This window comes from Zootermopsis nevadensis, unplaced genomic scaffold (genome assembly GCF_977971745.1).
Source record: "Zootermopsis nevadensis isolate Lab colony 2312 unplaced genomic scaffold, Znev_1.0 Znev_ptg000006l, whole genome shotgun sequence".
NCBI classification, from domain to species: domain Eukaryota; kingdom Metazoa; phylum Arthropoda; class Insecta; order Blattodea; family Termopsidae; genus Zootermopsis; species Zootermopsis nevadensis.
The window spans coordinates 6,145,384-6,163,398 of record NW_028259138.1 but is presented as its reverse complement, the minus strand read 5'-3'; the positions used below and the strand labels follow the sequence as shown (position 1 = coordinate 6,163,398).

The following is an 18,015-nucleotide window of genomic DNA, read 5'->3' as shown; positions in this document are numbered from 1 at the left end:
CGAAGCATGATGTCTCAGACCGCGCACTTACGGATTGGGACACCAGTATTATAAATGATAAAGCTTATAATAGAACAGTAAATTGGCATATATGGCACCTTACCTAAAAATGAGTGCCCCACCAAGAGCATTTGCAAACTTGTGAAGAATATGTGATGTTTGTCCATTAGGACTTGCTACCAGCCAGAAAAAGTCTTCTCTGCGTAGGGATCCATGAGAAATTTCCTGAGCAATAGCTTGCATTAGAGTTTGTGTGTGCTCAGGGTAAGTCCATAACAGTACAGCACGGGCACCTCTAGCACGAGCTCCAACCAACCGATTCACAAGCTCAGAGCACATGCTACTGGCGGTTAAGTGATCAATCTGAAATTCCACACTACACTGCTCATGTAATGTCTCACTATGGTTAAATTTATTGTTTCGATACATCATGAACAGACTTCAGGTGGGCCACGGAAGGATTTCAGCTTGCACAGAAATACAAAACATAAAAAGAATACTATCATTTGCATATTCTGTTACCTTGCCACAAGCACATGAATATTTATTATCTTTTTTGTAGAAAATTTGTAAAATTGAAAACCTTATATAATATTCTGAAAAGAAAGAATTCATTTTACACTAAAATCAAGCTGATATTTAGCTGATCTGTCAGGATTTTATGGATTTCTAGGTTAAATGCATTACTGAAGAGGTTGTAAAACAATTCTTTAATAAATGATCTTCATATTATGATTGTTTTCACCATTATAAATTTATAGGACTCATTAAAGTGTGTAGTAAAGTGTCATATACCAGAGACAATGATAGAAATAAGAAAAGAAATGACTAATTTGTGAAAACCCTGTTTCAAAGCATAAACCATGGAAAAATTTCAAACTAAATATGGAATTTCTTTAAAGAATTACTAAATTAAGCTTTTTTGTAAGTATATATCATTTCCTTATATCTTAACACAGCATATTATTAGCAAAACTAGAGATTTATGATTACGTTTAAAAAGCATTGACACTCATCTCTATATGTTTGATATCTCAAGCATTGGCATAAATAATAAATGCTCTGTAAATTCAAATATAAAATATTGCTGTCAGTTTACCTTATCTTCAAATACTTAGGTCATCTCCTAGTTCTTAGATGAAGTATCCAAAGCTTGATTTATGGGAATTTCTTATGATATTAATTTGTATATAACAGACTATCCATTATGAATTAATGAAGAATTAGAAAATCCACGCCATATTGATGTTTAATGAAAGAAGTTTCATATTATAGCCAATGTCAAAGAACTAAGTGACAAAGTACAGATCAAACAAAATTAAAATAATGGCTTCCAGTTCAGACCATTAATATTGTCACACTATTCAAATTCACTGTTATTACACAAATTAATTTTTTCAGTAGAGAACATTTACTGTTACTACCTTCCACTGCATTAAATGTGGCAAAGGGTTAATATGTTGTACCTCCAGCCATACTATCAGTACAGGCCTATTAATACTAGAAATGTCATCTCACTGTGCTCATGTTAGCTGCTAATCCTTCCTCCAGTGCCAAGCAGATTCCATTTTTGGTAGCAGCAGCCTGGAACAATCTGTATCCTGCTGTAAATTCATCATCCTCAGTTGAGTACACAACACTAATGTAGTTCCACCCAAGATAATTCAAAACATCCATAACTGCATCTACCAGTGATGAGACAGGGGCCTCAACCTAAGTTACAGAAACAAATTACTCTTAATGAAATACTCTTAAGCTACAAGCCAAGTCAGGTGTATGAACAGTGAACAAACCAAATCTGCCAACGTTTCAAGAACCATCTGTTCTCATCCTCAGGGTTGCTGGGTAACCAGTCCATTCCTCTGTTGCACGCTAGCTGATGGGAACTGCCAACTAACCCGGTATCCTGTGACAAAACTACTATCCGTCCAGAAGGCTAAGCCAACTAGTACAAGCACATGATTTCAACTGCCAGTTCCCATTGGCTAGCACAAAAGAAAGCAATGGACTGAAAGCCAGCAACATCCTTACTACCTGCTGTCCACCGTTACCACCAGCTAGCGCGCAACAAAGAAACAGACTGGTTACCCAGCAACCCTGAGGATGAGAACAGACATGGTTGGCAGATTTGGTTTGTTCACTGTTCAGCCACCTGACGCAGCTCTTTGCCCGAGAGTATTTCATCACCTTCAGTGTCCGTGAAAGCTTCACTTCATAAATTATTCTTAGTTTATAAAAATCAATACTATAGTAACCATCACAAAAAGCATGCTTCAAGGTCATGACAAAATTGTACACTGTTGAAACATGAACAATGGAGCCCAGACAAGTGATGACAGCTTGCAACTCACACCACAGCATAGCTAGCAATGCCGTACTGCTGATTATTGCCATATGGTATGGGAGGAGGGGTGGAGAAGTACTTCTGTGGTCTTGAATCATGCAATTTGGTGATGGCTACTGTAATTAATAACTATGAGTTAATCAGTAAATCAGCAAGTTTTCCTGTGACAGGTGATGTTCATTCAGATTGCCACAAGTTTTTTTGTTTCAGTTCCTACCTGGAGTCACTTCAATCCACTTCACAATTATATTTTTCTCTTCTCTACAAACAAATTTCCCAAGAAATCATTTCTCATGAATTTTCTCAATCAAAACTTTATGGTTTTTCTGGGTTCATCCTTGATAAAATCAATCTAAAAATAGGTACCTTTTTACAACATTTTTAACTCGTTTCTTAAATCTTTCTAAGTTAAAGTATCGTTTTTACGTAATTCACAAACATTTTTAATCTCTGTCCTTCACTTAGAATTTTTGAGTTCATTTTTCAGTCATACAAAAGTAAAACTTTAGAGGCCTACTTTAATGTTTTTGAAAATATGACACATTGTTGGCTACAAGAACCCAGAAAAGTCATCTGTTTTCAGATTTTCCTGATTAATTAATTATTATTATTAGACACATACCTGAAATATATACTGATTTCTGCCACCAGAGAAGTCAATTATTGCAGCTGATTGGCCTGTAGAAAGTGATGTAATATTCATTCTAGACAAAATTTCGTTTGCTGCTCTAGATTCTTGTAAAGAAAGAGTGTTCACAACAGCCAGAATGTGGTGACTGTTAACTCCTCTTTTTATTTTATTGTTCAAGGCATCCAGACCTGCAGCCAGCATCATTGTACGGACTCTAGAATTGCACGTGTCAATGAGTAAACCTCCAAGTTGTAAACCATTTACACTATGGAGATGTGCATTCACTTTATGTAATGCCCAAAGGAATGCTTCTATTTGTCTTATGGCCTTTAAATCCACTTCATCCTGTTTACATTGCAATGAGGAGTCTCTATCAGTTCCTTTATGAACTGCAAAAAGAGCAGCAATATAAATGTTCTGTGAAGATGGAAACAAGATCTGATAATCATCTGTCAAGTACTGTATGTTGTACTTCAGTGAATGTGATGCTGGCTGCAAGAGCTGTGCCTCAAAATTTGGAGAACTTGGATGTTGTCCAACAGTTGCTCGATCATGTACTGCATGAAGACATGCTCCGCAGTCAGTGCACATTTCAACAGAATGTTGTTCAAAACTGTCATCCAAGATCTTCAGTTCATCTTGTGCATTGAAGTTCATCAACTGTTAACCAAATTAATTGTTAGTAACTTGCAGGTTTAAAATTTCATGTATGAAATTTAGAATAAGTTTGATTTAAATGATTAAATTATTTAAAATAATTGTAAATTATACTTTGATAACAGCAACACTGCCAAGAAAACAGGAACAGTCGATATATAATTCAGTTACAAATGGCTTGGACACCCAAGATTTTAACATTGACTCTTTATTAATATATATAACTACTTCAAAAAGTAACAACTATGATTTTAATTACTAAGAAAACAAGGGAGGTTTCAGGGTCCCTTCGAGTGTTTTAACTTATTTAAGTGAGGGAATAATTTTTTAAACTTTTTTTCGAATAACTAAGTAGAACAGAAAAGGAGGAATATTCTTAATCGCATTGATCCAAACCAAGAATACCTAGAATGAAAATTATGAAAATGAAGTTTAGGTCAAAACATGTTAGAGAAATGAGCTGTGATAACTGACCAAATATAGGATGCAAGAGCATGTTCTGAGTCCTGGCAAGAGGATTATAATTCTTTTCTTTATTCTCATGTGCAGAATGGCTGTGTCATATTCAGCCTATCTGAATGATAGATGTCCTCGTACCAACTTTTGACTCTGTGACAGTTCACAAGTGATGGTCCTCCAACTTCAGGCTAAGATAGTGCCCTGTTTGACATATATATGATTTTTGGCAATCCAAACATGAGTTTACAGACTCTTGTTGTATAATTACTCTGGGGTAATGGACTATGTAAAACCCCCAAAGACAGCAAACAGAAACTGTAGGATAAGGTAATCTAATTTTAGTTTGAATTGAACAGAATTCTATGAAATGCTGTTCAGATAATTTTTATATGCATTTAATACCAATTTTTGGCTAATTAATTTAGAGAAGTATTTTAAAGGTTCCTTAAAAACAAGGTTTTTCTTACTTTTAGAATGTGTATTTTGTATATGTTACTACATTTGACATTAAATACAGAATTGGTTTGCTGTCAGTTGAAGCAAATTTTAATGACTGCCATGCAAAATATAAAATAAAGAATACAATAATACATTTTACATACCTTAATTAAATTAATAATACTTCTGTGCTGATGACTTCTAACATATTCCACAAGCAACAGATCTGGAAGTAAGCCTGGTTCTTTTAACCAGTCTATATTTGGTTGGGGTAACTTAAGACCGCTTCTTTGGTTTTTTAATACTTTTGCAAAATATGACTGTTGAAAGTCCTGATGTGACATTTTCAACAGGTCTGGGCAAGGATGCCTAGTGCCACTAAAACATACAATTTCCCATGCTAACTGTAGAGCTTGAGCCATTAGAGCTACTCCTTGACTGGCTGTTAAGATGTCTTCTCCTCTCAATGCAATGTATAAATCATCTTCTGGTTTTGTTTTTCCTGCACTGTGAATACATCCCAGATTCAAAACTGGTACTGAAGAATTAAATTGGCTAGGGGCACAATGTTGGCCTTGTAAGTACCTCCACAGCCACTGATTCTCTTGAGATGGGTATGTTCTTGTATGCTGAAATAATATTTAAAGCTATTAATTCCACCTGTGTAAGACTTGAGGTTCTCACAGCGGTGAGTATGAAGCTTTCCGTCTTCTGGGTTGTTATGCTGTGTAGTCTGGTCGATGTTAACCAACGTTTCAGAGGTCATACTGCCTCTGTTATCAGGGCAACGTCATCACAGTATGACCTCTGAAACGTTGGTTAACATCGACCAGACTACACAGTGCAACAACCCAGAAGATGGAAAGCTTCATAATTCCATCTAATTACAAACAGCAATTATTTTAATAAAATAAAAATAAAATGTTAAATCTTATATCTTTTACAAAATTATTAGATTCTGAAGAGATTATTTTAATGTTACCATTATCAAATCACAAGTAAAAATTTTCAAATTTTGTACATTCAAAAAAGTTTTTGAAGTTTCAAAAACTGTAATAAGGCAGTTACTTGACAAAACGAGAGCAGTGAATAAATATTTCCTTCTCACGTATGACCCAATGAATGTAATATAAAATGCTGGCCAAGAACACTATACAATTAAACACATCTAGATTTCTTTGTTCTCAGTGAGGTCTGGTTGGGTTACATTAATATGATACATAAAGTTTGCTAAAATGACTTGGTTAAAATTGAACTGTAGTTATTAATTTATTTATGATAGGTATTCTGTGATGATACTTAATACTTTCATGGCACATTACAAAATTTTCTCAGGTGCCAGCCTTGTAAATACTGTGTCAAATGACAACTTTTCAACGACTAGTTTCTTCACCATCTTCAAGGTAAATTTAGGGAATGACAAAATTATTATATATATTCTCAGTCTTAGCAGTGCCAATTTCTTATTGGCATGTACATGACTAGAGGGAGGAGTTAGGCTGTGTGGTCAGTCCTCTAACTTTGGGTGCAGTGCTGTTGCTTAAACTGAATTAAACTCTTCTGTCTCTTGTCCTAATTTGCCTGCTACATTACAGGCTTTATCAGCCTACACATAAGCCAAGAGTTAATCTTTTGTATTTGGCCCAGATAACTGATGAGCTTTGCAATTGTTATTATAGCCAGAAGTAGCAAATTATATATTTGATATAGTAGGCAGAATATTAGGCATCTCTAGTAAGAAATAATGAGGGAAAATACATATTTATGATGGAGTAAGAGGAACATAAGTCAAAAGGGTGATGTAGTTACTAACGGTATGTCTACAAGTCCCTGTTAACACATTCATTATGAAATGCTTTAGAAGGAAATGTGTAGATAGGGTCTAACACTTCAGAAATAATAACATTTTATACAAATAAAATTAACAACTGCCAACTAAAAGCAAATGTTTTTATTTACCTTCATATGCCTAATGCGGTCTTGCCAGTATTCCTCAAAATTATTTAACTGGTTATTTTGAATAGAAAGTGAATAGACTTTCATAACTTGTTTAGGCATATGACTGATGTCCTCATGTGTAAGTAAGTTTGAAAAAAATAGCTGTAAAGAGCTTGTGTTGTTTGGATTAATGTAATCTGTAACATATTCCAGAAAGTTCTGGATATAAGACTGTTGCATTATTACAAGAATGGGAATTCCATAATTGTTTCTTGATAATGCTGATTGTACAGTATTCTGATTTGAGTGTCTGATGTCCTCATCAACATTATCATTCAGTCCTTCCATGTATATATATTGCACCATGGATAATATACAAATCTCATTATTGGCAGATGCAAGTTGCTTTATCAAATGTGCTACATGGGTGCTATAGACATCACTACCATGTACCATGATCAGATAATGCCATTTTAACTTCTTCACCATAGCTAGCATTGCCTGTAACAGTACAAAGTAATGAAGAATGTAATAAAGACAGTGCAATGAATTAAGTCCATAGAAGAAAAGTATAAACAGGGACAAAAATATGTACAGTAATAGTTCTGCATAATTAGGAGTGAAGAAAATTGTTTGATAAAGCAAGAATTTCATTTTTGTGTTTTTAATGTGATCTGAACTATGTTCAATTGGGAAAATTATTTTTAACTGCTGTATGTAATAAGAGCTTGACACTTTTAAATAAGTGGGTTATTCAACATCAGGAATAAATATGTTTTCTTAAAGTAATTAATCTTATCCTATTCCATTCTTTTCTAAGCAGTTGAGTCCTTCATTAAATGCAAGGGGAAAAAAACCCTTTCCATATTTCTAGAGCACACAAACCCACTACTTAGATATCTTATCAGTACTCCACAATAAAAATAATTTTGTGTGCATCATATGAACCATGTTCAATAATCTTTATAATTGAAAACTAATTTAATATAGGTCAAACATGAAACCATTTACCTAATTTATTATTGGTTTAACTTCCACTTTCATTCAAAAGTTTATGAAATAGTTCCTTTCAGCTTGATCTAAGCTTACATTCTGATGCAGCAAATTAAAGTTTTAATTTCAGCCATTCCTGTATGCCAAAGATTTTTTGACATTTTTAAGTTAACACATTTATTCAGAATACCATTTCATTACTATACATGGATGAAAATTACATAAGGAGAATAAATTTAACATTGGTCATATGTGTGGCATATAGATTATGTTGGATACTAATGTCTTGAGCTATTACTATACCATATTTGGTCAGAGAATGTGCTAAAGAATCCAAAGTCATGGGCACTTCAATACTATACCTCGGCCTTTTGTTCTGGAGGCATAACAATTTCTGGGTCCAAGTTTATAACTGGAAACTGAAGCTCATTCAGAGCTGATTGTACTTCTGGAACATAAGATAATCCTGCACCATCCAGCAACCCAAGCTTTACTGCTGAGGGTATGAAGAAAGTATTGTTAACTCCTTTTAATGATGGTAAAAATTTCCCAAGTTGTGTTACAGCAGCTCTTAACGTTCCACAGGTATCAAAAGCATGAATTCCTGTATAAACCAACAACAATAAAGTGGTTTACAATGTGCAGTCCATGAATCACAAAGTTCAAGGACTTAGATGTCATTACTGTCTATACTGGAGGTAGTAGTTGTCTAATTTTAATAGTATGGAAAGGCTTAAAAATTATCATTTAGCCAAGAGTTTCTTATGGAATAAATATATAGAGAGAAAATGTAAAATTAAAATATTTAACATGTATCTTAAAAAGATAATATTGTACGATTCATTTCAAAGGGTATGGTGTTGCTGTGGGCTGTGACATGCTAGCTGCCATGTATTGCACTTACTGAATGAGAATTTGCATTTTGAAATTGTCTATAAAAACACATCTGCAATTTGTTGTAAGAGTTGCCTCAATATTTAAATGCATTTCCCAGTGATATACTGTACTCGATGACAGTAGCTGACCATATTTTTCACCATTATAACATTCTAGATTTTGATTACTAAAGCCTACAGCAATGCTTGGTTCCTTTCCATAAACTTCTACTTAAGGTCTCTGAAGAAATAAAATCTACATATAACCACTGCCATCTACTGATTATTTATTCTCCACATACAGTCCAAAGAGTCCGCAGTAAATTATTATGCTTCACATTCTACAGCAATGCTCTGCTGTAAATATAAGGACATGTTTTATTCTTCAGTTAATTGTTCAAAGACGACTTCTAAATATTATTCACAGTGTTTCAATAGGTTTTATTAATATATGTTTTGGGCAGCAAGACATTTTATAGGCAAAACACCAGGTTTTATGCCACTTCCTTGTCTTTATGCTAGAGATATTTCTTCTCTTTCATGACTACTCAAACATTGCCAGGATATTACAGCAGTGCTCCGAAGAACACTGCAGTATTTGCAATAAACCACTCATTTGTGAGGGGAGAAATATATGTATCTATGCAATTAAATATGTAACAAAATATTTGGAGGAAATAGGGGCTACTTGGAAAATTGGTATAAGTGAGAAAATTAATCTCGCCAGATTTTACAGAAAAATATGAGGTTTGTTCTAATGAAACTTGTCAGCTGCACTGTTAGAAAAATTGACTGATCATAGGTAATCACGTGCACACACCTGCAGTCAACCTTGAGAAGTGCAGCAGAATGAGAGCATTAGATTGAACCAAAGTGCCTCTTCAGAAAACAATCCAATGGGGGTTGGTTCTAGTTCTATTTGTCATTGGTTCCCTCAGCGATCCCTCCTTATGGACATTGGGCATATGTTAAACTTGATATTCACAAAGTAATATAAATACAAATTTTATTTCTTAACAACACAATAGAAAATAAATGTAAACTTATAACTTCAACCAACATGCCCTTGCTTCAAACCTCACCACACAATCAAACAATAAAAAATAAGCTCTTTTGGCCTCAGTAGCTACTCATTCCTGGTGAAGTTAACCACTGAACCAGTATCCAAAAAATAAAATTCAACAAAGACGTAGCTACGCTAAATCCTGTGGAACACTCCAGGACACCAACAGCCCAAATCATCCTCCGCCGGCGCTTCAAGCGAGCTAGCAAGAATCTTCTAGATACTGCAACCCCCTCCAATACCCCCAACCACCATCCTGCATCAACACTGCACAGAGACAGATACTGCGCTGCCCTTCTAGTTCGACCAATTCGCTCGCATTACTTCTCATCACTCACGAGCCGACGGGTTGGCTCAAGAGCAAAGAGGAACAGTGTGATGCTTAAATTCCAGTATTACAGGTGTAGAATCCATTCAAACAGAATTAGTAAACTTCTGATGTAGGTGTCTAAAAACCTTGATATCACCATCAGTACGCAGAACTATTGTAAAACCCTCTGAGACCTTCACACCACCATCAACATAAAGCATCCTGTTATGCTCAAGAAGCATTTCATCATGTTACATGACCGTACCCATCTCCATGTGGTCCACACTGTGCTGAATGCACTGGAAGATTTTGGACCATCTGCCATATAGCCAGACCTCTCACATTGAGTGGAGTCCTCATAAAAACACTAAAGATTCAGGTTAGATAAAGATGTCAAGACAGTGGTGGTGCAGTGGCTCCAGCAGCAGCCGAGGGAGGGGAACCATCAGCTGGTATATCAATGGGATGCCTGATTCATTGGTCATGGGGACTACTTTTAACAGCCTAATTTTCTTTGCACAACAGTCCCCAAGTGGGTTTCATTTGAACAATTCAATTAATTTTTTAAAGTGTTTGCCAATAACAAGGAGCCAATGACAGGCAAACACTGATAATTCAATTAAATTAAATTAATAATAATAATAATTCAATTAATAATAATAAAAAACAAAAAGAAAACAACTAAATATATAAATGAATATACAATCAAACATTCCCATATTGAGCATAACAAGCTTCATATAATAATGTGGATTAGCTTTAGCTTCTCATGATGGGTTTCTGTTTTCCAGCAATGATTTCTTTCTGGTTCTATAATACCCTGGTAATAATTTCAACTTACAAGTAATCTGCAGCTATTCCTACTATCTAGGAATGTCTTAAACATTAATAATTTAGTATAATAATCATTACCAATCATTATATATTTAAAATATAAACTGTTCTTACACATTGAATTTTAATCCAGACCACCAATTTCTGTTCCATTTCATTGTCACATACATTCCTAAAAACTGATGAAATATGATAATAGTTATCTCTTCAGCTTACAGTGAGCTTTAGATGAAATTCATTTACTAAACTACTGCCAATATTTTCTCACTTTACTATAATACCTTTAATTCAAGCCTCCAATTGAAAATAATCTTTTACCAATTAATTTTTAACTTCTTAAGGTTATACTGACATTAGTAAAACAGAAAAAGGTTTAACAATAACAAAAGAAATGTGAATAACAATCACTGCTTATCTACTTACCGATAGAAACACCTGGCAGAAAAGCTGAACCCGTCCTTTGATTCAAGGCAGATAACATCCACCTTATTGCCTCAAATTTTACAACGCCCTTTAGAGTAGGATAACCACATCCAAACACATCAGGTTCACATTCACATACTTGTATTATCACACCTGCAGGAGCATAAAGTAGTATTTTAAATGTATACATAAATAATTTTTATCCTTTTAACTTAAAGTAAAAGAACATAGTAAAAACATATGACCCTTGTCATGTTTAACATAATAAAACATATTTCTCCTGTTTTATCCAAATCAAAAAGAAGGACGAGAAGAACCCTCCTTGAATGATGACCATAGAATACAATGGGATGAAGTACAAATCATCTATAAAGAAGACAGAATTACTATAAAATTGAAAGCAGCATTATTCATAAAAAAGAGGTCATTAGCCAACCAAGCACAAATATGAACTCTATATTTCTTTATCTATTACATCACAAGGAGTAACTGTTATAGAAGCACAATAATGACCATTTCTTGACCAACCTGGTGGTCTAGTGGTCATCATACTAATCTAGTATTTAAACAGTTCTGAGTTTGATCCAACCATCACCGCTAAACTGACTCAAAAAAGTATTTATAAATCAGTCACTATAATGATGACCAGTCACATGATTACAGGAGTAAACCCATTTTACAAAATGTCATGTAGCCTATGTCATGAACAGTGTACAACATTAGTACATTATAACAGAGTATTTCCCTTCCCTCACATGATTAAAATATTTCAGCTTTGCTGCCCTGATGATGGAGGCAGCAAGGACCTCTTAAATGTCAGTAAACTTCTACCAGACTACACAGCGCAACAACCCAGAAGACAGCAATCTTCTGAATATTGACAGTAACAGAACAGGCATGACTTTCATATTGCAGGGAGATAAATGTTAATGCATAACAGCTTTCATTATCGTATTCGGTTGAACAATAAATTATCCGGCATATATATTTCTATATAAGAAGTTCATATTTAACTTTAATTTTTAATTTTATCTTTAAAAATAGCTATGTATGGTATTCATGCAGGCTTATGATATTTAGTTAAATAAACGTATCATTTTCTATCACCATCTACTCACCTATAATTGTATTTGCTTCTTGTTGAACAGTGACGTCTTGGATACAACCTCCTATATAGATGGTCATCATTATTGTGGTTAGTGTTATAACATTGAAGATGCGATGCCAGAGCTTCAAAAATCCCATCGCCAAGAAACACACTGTAAAATAAACATGTGATGAAACAATCTTTCATTGAGAACCAAAAACTGTGAACACAAAAGTGAGAAATATGTGTGTAGCTCTGCGTGTTCAAAATGGTTTTGTATGTAACAATTCAATTACATAAAACAAAATTTTCATCATTCATTAAATACTAGATACTTTTAATTTACCATACATATGCACTCCTACTCACAAAAGTAAACATATCTTTTTATCATTTAATTTTAACTTACTTTGTAGGTAATAATATTAGAATTCCAAAACACTTGCAAAATCCACTCTGTTATTAGATTAAGTTTCTCCACTTTCTTGATAACTTTTGCTTTTCCTGAACCAGATACAGTGGTTGTATATTCCTCATGTTTAAAAACATTTACACTCAGTTAAAAACAGTGAAGTAATTCCTAAATAAGTCAAGTAACAGAAATAGATAATACTTCATGAGCCAGGAGAGCAGAGAAAGAAAATTAGTATCCACAAATTGGATGCATAAGATTCAGGTCCAAGTACAGACATGTTTTTTCTCTTTACCACTACATCCAGACCAGTCTCCTAGCCAATGGAAATACGACAGAAATTCATTTTATGTGCAATCATGGCATACTGCATATTCAAAATTCCAAATTTATACTGCTAATGAAATGTAGCATAATTTACATCCAAGAAGAGCAAGCAAATGAAATGACTAGAATGAGCTGTCAACTGTTAAAGAGATATACAATGAAGAATAGTAACACATTTCTCTTTGCAGAAGTTTTTTAATATAACATACAACAGTACATTGAATTTTCAGCATAATTAAATGAACTAATAGTAAAGAATTCCAGACCAGATAAATGGAGATAATCTGAAAAAATGTATGATGTGACGCTAGTAGACATTTCAAAAGAAAAAGGGGGAATATCTGTAAGACGAAATTAATGAGCTTGCAACACATAGTAAGGTTAGAAACTTATACAGAGTTATAAAAGAATTTAAGAAGGGTGACCAACGTAGAAATAATTTGGTAAAAGATGAAAGTAGCATAAATGACTTTAAGAATGGTTACCAACCTAGAAGTAACTTGGTAAAAGATGAAAATTTTATAAATGAATTTAATAAGGGTTGCCAACACAGACGCAACTTGGTAAAGGATGAAAATTGTGATCTGCTTGCAGAATCCCTCATTTTGAACAGATGGAAGAATTACTTCTTTCAGCTAACGAACTTACTTAGAGTTAGTGATGCTTGGCAGACGGAAATACATACAGCTGAGCCATAATTACCCGAGCCTAGTCCTTTTGAGGTTGAAACTGCTACTTAAAAGTTTAAAAGGTATAAATCGCCAGGTAGTGATCACGTTCCGACAGATATTATTGAAGCAGGAGGTGAAACATTACTTTCTGAGATCCACCTTCCCATCCCATATTCCTTAATTTCATCACTCTAATATTAATAAGAAATAAAATTACATGTCTTGTCATTATGTAATTTTCTAGATTCTGCTGATAGTTGCGCTCTCTCTCTCTCTGAAGTCCATACAATTTCTCTGTCAGTCTGTTATCAAATACCCAGTCTTACGATTTATCTTTAGGCAGACAGACCAGCGAAAAGCCAACAAGTTGGACTCATCCGACTCGGGAGGTTCGTTGGAACCTGCCACCAGGCGCACGGGCCAGTGTCCGGAGCCGGGTCCGCGCAGGCGAACGCACTGGCCGCCCAAGGCCGGATGGGCAAACCCACCGCCTCCACGGGCGGTGGACTGGGGCGGTTAATTGGAACCCTCGCCGGCACCATGGCCAGTGTCCGGAGCCGGGACCCCGCGCAGTCGAAGGGGCTGCGCGCCCAAGGCCGGAGCTTATCACAATGAAATGGACAGTTAAAATTATGCCCGCTGGTTTGAAACAATGCTAATACTAAATTTACCATCAAACTTCTTTCTGGTCATTGATAACGCCTCGTATCACAACACTCAGACAGACAAACCACCGACATCTAACTCAAAAAAGGACGAAATGAAAGCCTGGCTATTGGAAAGAAACATCCCATTTTGTGACATGTCGAAAGCTCAACTGTACGATTTAATCAAATTAAATAAGCCAAAGCACAAATGTTATGAGACTGGTCAGATTTTAGCAGACAAAGGACATACTTTGCTGAAACTTCCGCTATACCATCCCGATTTAAACCCCATTGAACTTATCTGGACAGATGTAAAACAATAGGTTGCAAGCAAGAACACAACGTTTAAAATTAAGGACGTCGAGCGACTGTGTTGTCAGAGATTAGAAGAAATTGGGCAAGAGGAATGGGAGAATGTATGTCGGCATGTGGAGAAACTGGAACAAATTTATTGTGAGCAAGAAGGTATAATCGAAGATGCTATTGAACGCATTATAATTGAAGATAATGGAGCGGACAGCAGCGGCAGCAGTGATGAATCGAGTGATATGTCAGAAAGCGAAGGTTTGTCAGGAGTGGAAGAGGACTAAAGAGTTGTGAAGAAGATAAAATTATCTAACACTCTGCAGTGTTAATTTCCTAGTGATGTGTAGTGTAATGAAATAGACTTTCCTGCTATATGTGCCATGGTGATGTTTCATTTTATTTGGAGTGTACTGTACGCGGCCTGCTGCCATCCCTTACAGTAAACCTCTGGTATACGAGGTGCGATCGAAAAGTTTCCAGACTGCGCGTATAAAAACCCGTACACTTATCTCAGGTATTAAATTCATCCATCACCCTCGAAGTAGTTCCCCTGGGAGTGAACACAACGATCCCAGCGCCGCTGCCAAGCCTGGAAGCATCCCTGGAAATCTTTCTTTGTCAGCCTGTCAAGCACCATCTGCGATTCTGCCTAATCTCTTCTATCGTCTCAAATCTCCTTCCCTTTAGCTGAATTTTCATCTTTGGGAAGAGGAAGAAGTCACACGGAGCTTAGAAAGGAAGTTGGGGTCGGTTCTTGCAAGATCTTTGAGCTCCTGACAAACGAGAAGTCGATTCTGCTTCTGGTCCTCAGACAGGATGCGTCGCATGTGGAGTTCTTCCTTTAGAATCAGCTGACAGGTCCCATAGCCTATCCCAACAATGTCGCACAAGTCGTTGATGGTACGACGTCGATCTTCGTGAATGGCCTGCCGAATCTTTGTAACATTTTCTGGCGTTGTGCTCGAAGATGGTCGTCCAGAACGCTCGTCATCATCGACAGAGGTTCGGCCATTTTTAAAACGTGAATGCCACACAAAAGTTTGTGCACGACCCATTGCGGACTCCCCAAATGCTTGCTTTAGCATTTCATAGGTTTCCGTAGCCATTTTGGCGAGTCTTTGGCAAGAGATTCAGGCAGAATCGCAGATGGTGCTTGACAGGCTGACAAAGAAAGATTTCCAGGGACGCTTCCAGGCTTGGCAGCGGCGCTGGGATCGTTGTGTTCACTCCCAGGGGAACTACTTCGAGGGTGATGGATGAATTTAATACCTGAGATAAGTGTACGGGTTTTTATACGCGCAGTCTTGAAACCTTCCGATCGCACCTCGTAGTCGGCGCAGTAGTTTTTGGCCGGTGGAGAAGCTAGTGGAGCTGGCGGACGGGCCTACTCTGTGTACCTGAGGTGGCACGGTCAGTGCATTTCTTTTGTTTGGGCGTTCAATCCGATAAGTTCCTCGGTGCAGTTAGCATTATACTATCTCACAAGTGACTCGCTCCTAGCCTTCCCCTTGAAAATTCAACCGGCCAAAAACTACTGCGCCGACTATAAGTGACTCGCTCCGAGGTTCCAATTCACACAGTTCAGAGGCCAAAAACCCTGACGGCACCTTTATCAGTGAGATAATCTGTTTATAGGCATTTAACAAAATGTTGCATCATTATCTCTATTGCAGGCGTTTAAAATGTGCGTCGACACGAATTCAGTGTTGTGTCCCGCACACGGGAAAACCGTGCAAAGTACCTTGTAGGTTCGATAAGTTGGTCGAGCGGATTTGATGTGGTTATCGGTCGTCGGGTTGGAGTAATAGTTGCTGGAGAGTAGATTGGTACAAGAGATTTATTACTAATATATAAGTAACAAGTACAACAGGTTTCTGCTTAAGGCTGTAGCAGAGGCCGACTGCTGACTGAACGGAGTACCGTCGTCAAGACTAAACTTGTTACAGATCAGAGAGCGTTTTTAATGCTCTTGCTGCTATATATTAGGGTCGCTCATTAAGTAATGCCCCACATTTTTTTTCTCAGCCAATAATGAAGATAGAAAAGTGCACTTTTACATGCTTGAGATTTGATGTTTCCCGCGTTCGTGTACGGAGTTTCAAATGATTCCAACCGATAGCGGAGCTGTAGTGAACTGTTAAAATGGCGTCTGTGAACGACTCTCGTTACAAACAACGAGCTGTAATTGAATTCTTTGTTGCTGAAAAAGAAACGGTGGTGAACATTCATAAACGTTTGTGTGCTGTGTATGGAAGCTGTGCAGTCGATAGGAGCACCGTTGGTCGCTGGGCTAAGAGAGTTAAAGCTTCAGGAAGTGAAGAAACCGAGCTCCGTGATCTGCCGCGCTCTGGGCGTCCTGCCACAGCCACCACTCCAGACATGTTGAACCGCGCGGATGCCATTATTCGTGAGGATCGGCGCATCACAACTCGACAATTGGCCCAACAGCTTTCAGTCAGCAATGGAAGTGTAATTGCAATTATCCGGGCTCTTGCATATTCGAAGGTGTGCGCAAGATGGGTTCCACGAAGTCTCACAGCAGACCACAGGATTCAAAGGAAAACGATTTCTTCTGAATTGTTGGAGCGTTTTGATGCTGAGGGAGAGATCTTTCTGTCCCGGATCATTACAGGTGACGAAACCTGGATACACCACTTTGAGCCGGAGACAAAAAGGCAGTCAATGGAGTGGCATCATCCTCTATCACCGAGAAAGAAGAAATTCAAGTCAACTCCCTCCGCCGGAAAAGTCATGATGACTGTCTTTTGGGACAGTGATGGGGTCATTCTTGTGGATGTGATGCCAAGAGGTGCGACCATCAATTCAGACGCGTACATTATGACCCTGGAAACCCTCAAGAAGCGTTTCCGACGAGTTCGGCCTCAAAAGCATCCAGCAGAAATTTTGCTCCTGCATGGCAATGCACGCCCTCACACAAGTCCGAGAACCCGGGAAGAAATCACCAAATTTGGTTGAACGGTGCTGCCCCATCCACCCTCCGACTCCATCTCTTTGGGCCACTTAAAGATGCTATCCGCGGAACAAGATTTGAAGATGACGAGAGCGTGATTCAAGCAGTGAGGACATGGCTACGTGCACAGGACAAGAGCTGGTACCGGCAAGGCATGCATGCACTTGTTCCACACTGGCGTAAAACCGTACAAGTTGATGGGGACTATGTGGAAAAATAGTATGTGTAAAGGAAACATTGATTTATATTGTCACTAAATTTGAGCCATCTTGAATAAATATGTTCTGAGGAAAAAAATGTGGGGCATTACTTAATGAGCGACCCTCGTATATTGGTCAGCAAGGACGTAGCCCGGGGACAATATGTGTACTCCGTACTCTTCATAGATGAAAAGCTTCTAGAACATTCCGTAGATTTTATGAAGGTGTCCTCTGGCACTTGCCTCATTCTCGGAATCTGGCTGATGTTTTATTAATTATTTCTAAATAGTACATTTGTGGAGCGAGTGTCACAGTGTGTCCGATTTCATGAAAACAACTTAATTATCAAAAGAGGATAACATCGGGGAAAGTCCGAGTTACAAAATTGGGCAGGTGTGTTCATATACATGAATATAATAAAGGTTTTTA

The 18,015-nt window shown here is 37.0% G+C and overlaps 1 protein-coding gene across 4 annotated transcripts in view; it reads right to left on the bottom strand.

Moving 5' to 3' along the window:
• The window catches only part of LOC110827964 (uncharacterized), a 55,795-nt gene that overhangs the window by 34,655 nt on the left and 3,125 nt on the right, over positions 1-18,015 (bottom strand). For 2 of the 4 annotated variants that reach the window (XM_087343610.1, XM_022060172.2), the window contains exons 2-9: positions 12,084-12,224; positions 10,966-11,118; positions 7,823-8,064; positions 6,489-6,968; positions 4,694-5,158; positions 2,967-3,635; positions 1,519-1,713; positions 104-363 (exon numbers count right to left, since the gene is read on the bottom strand). In XM_087343610.1, the coding sequence (XP_087199736.1) occupies positions 104-363; positions 1,519-1,713; positions 2,967-3,635; positions 4,694-5,158; positions 6,489-6,968; positions 7,823-8,064; positions 10,966-11,118; positions 12,084-12,210 (2,591 nt within the window). In that variant the 5' untranslated portion in view covers positions 12,211-12,224. Of the gene's footprint in view, positions 1-103; positions 364-1,518; positions 1,714-2,966; positions 3,636-4,693; positions 5,159-6,488; positions 6,969-7,822; positions 8,065-10,965; positions 11,119-12,083; positions 12,225-12,461; positions 13,192-18,015 lie in introns of those variants that run through there. The other 2 variants (XM_087343611.1, XM_087343608.1) reach the window with 2 other exon arrangements.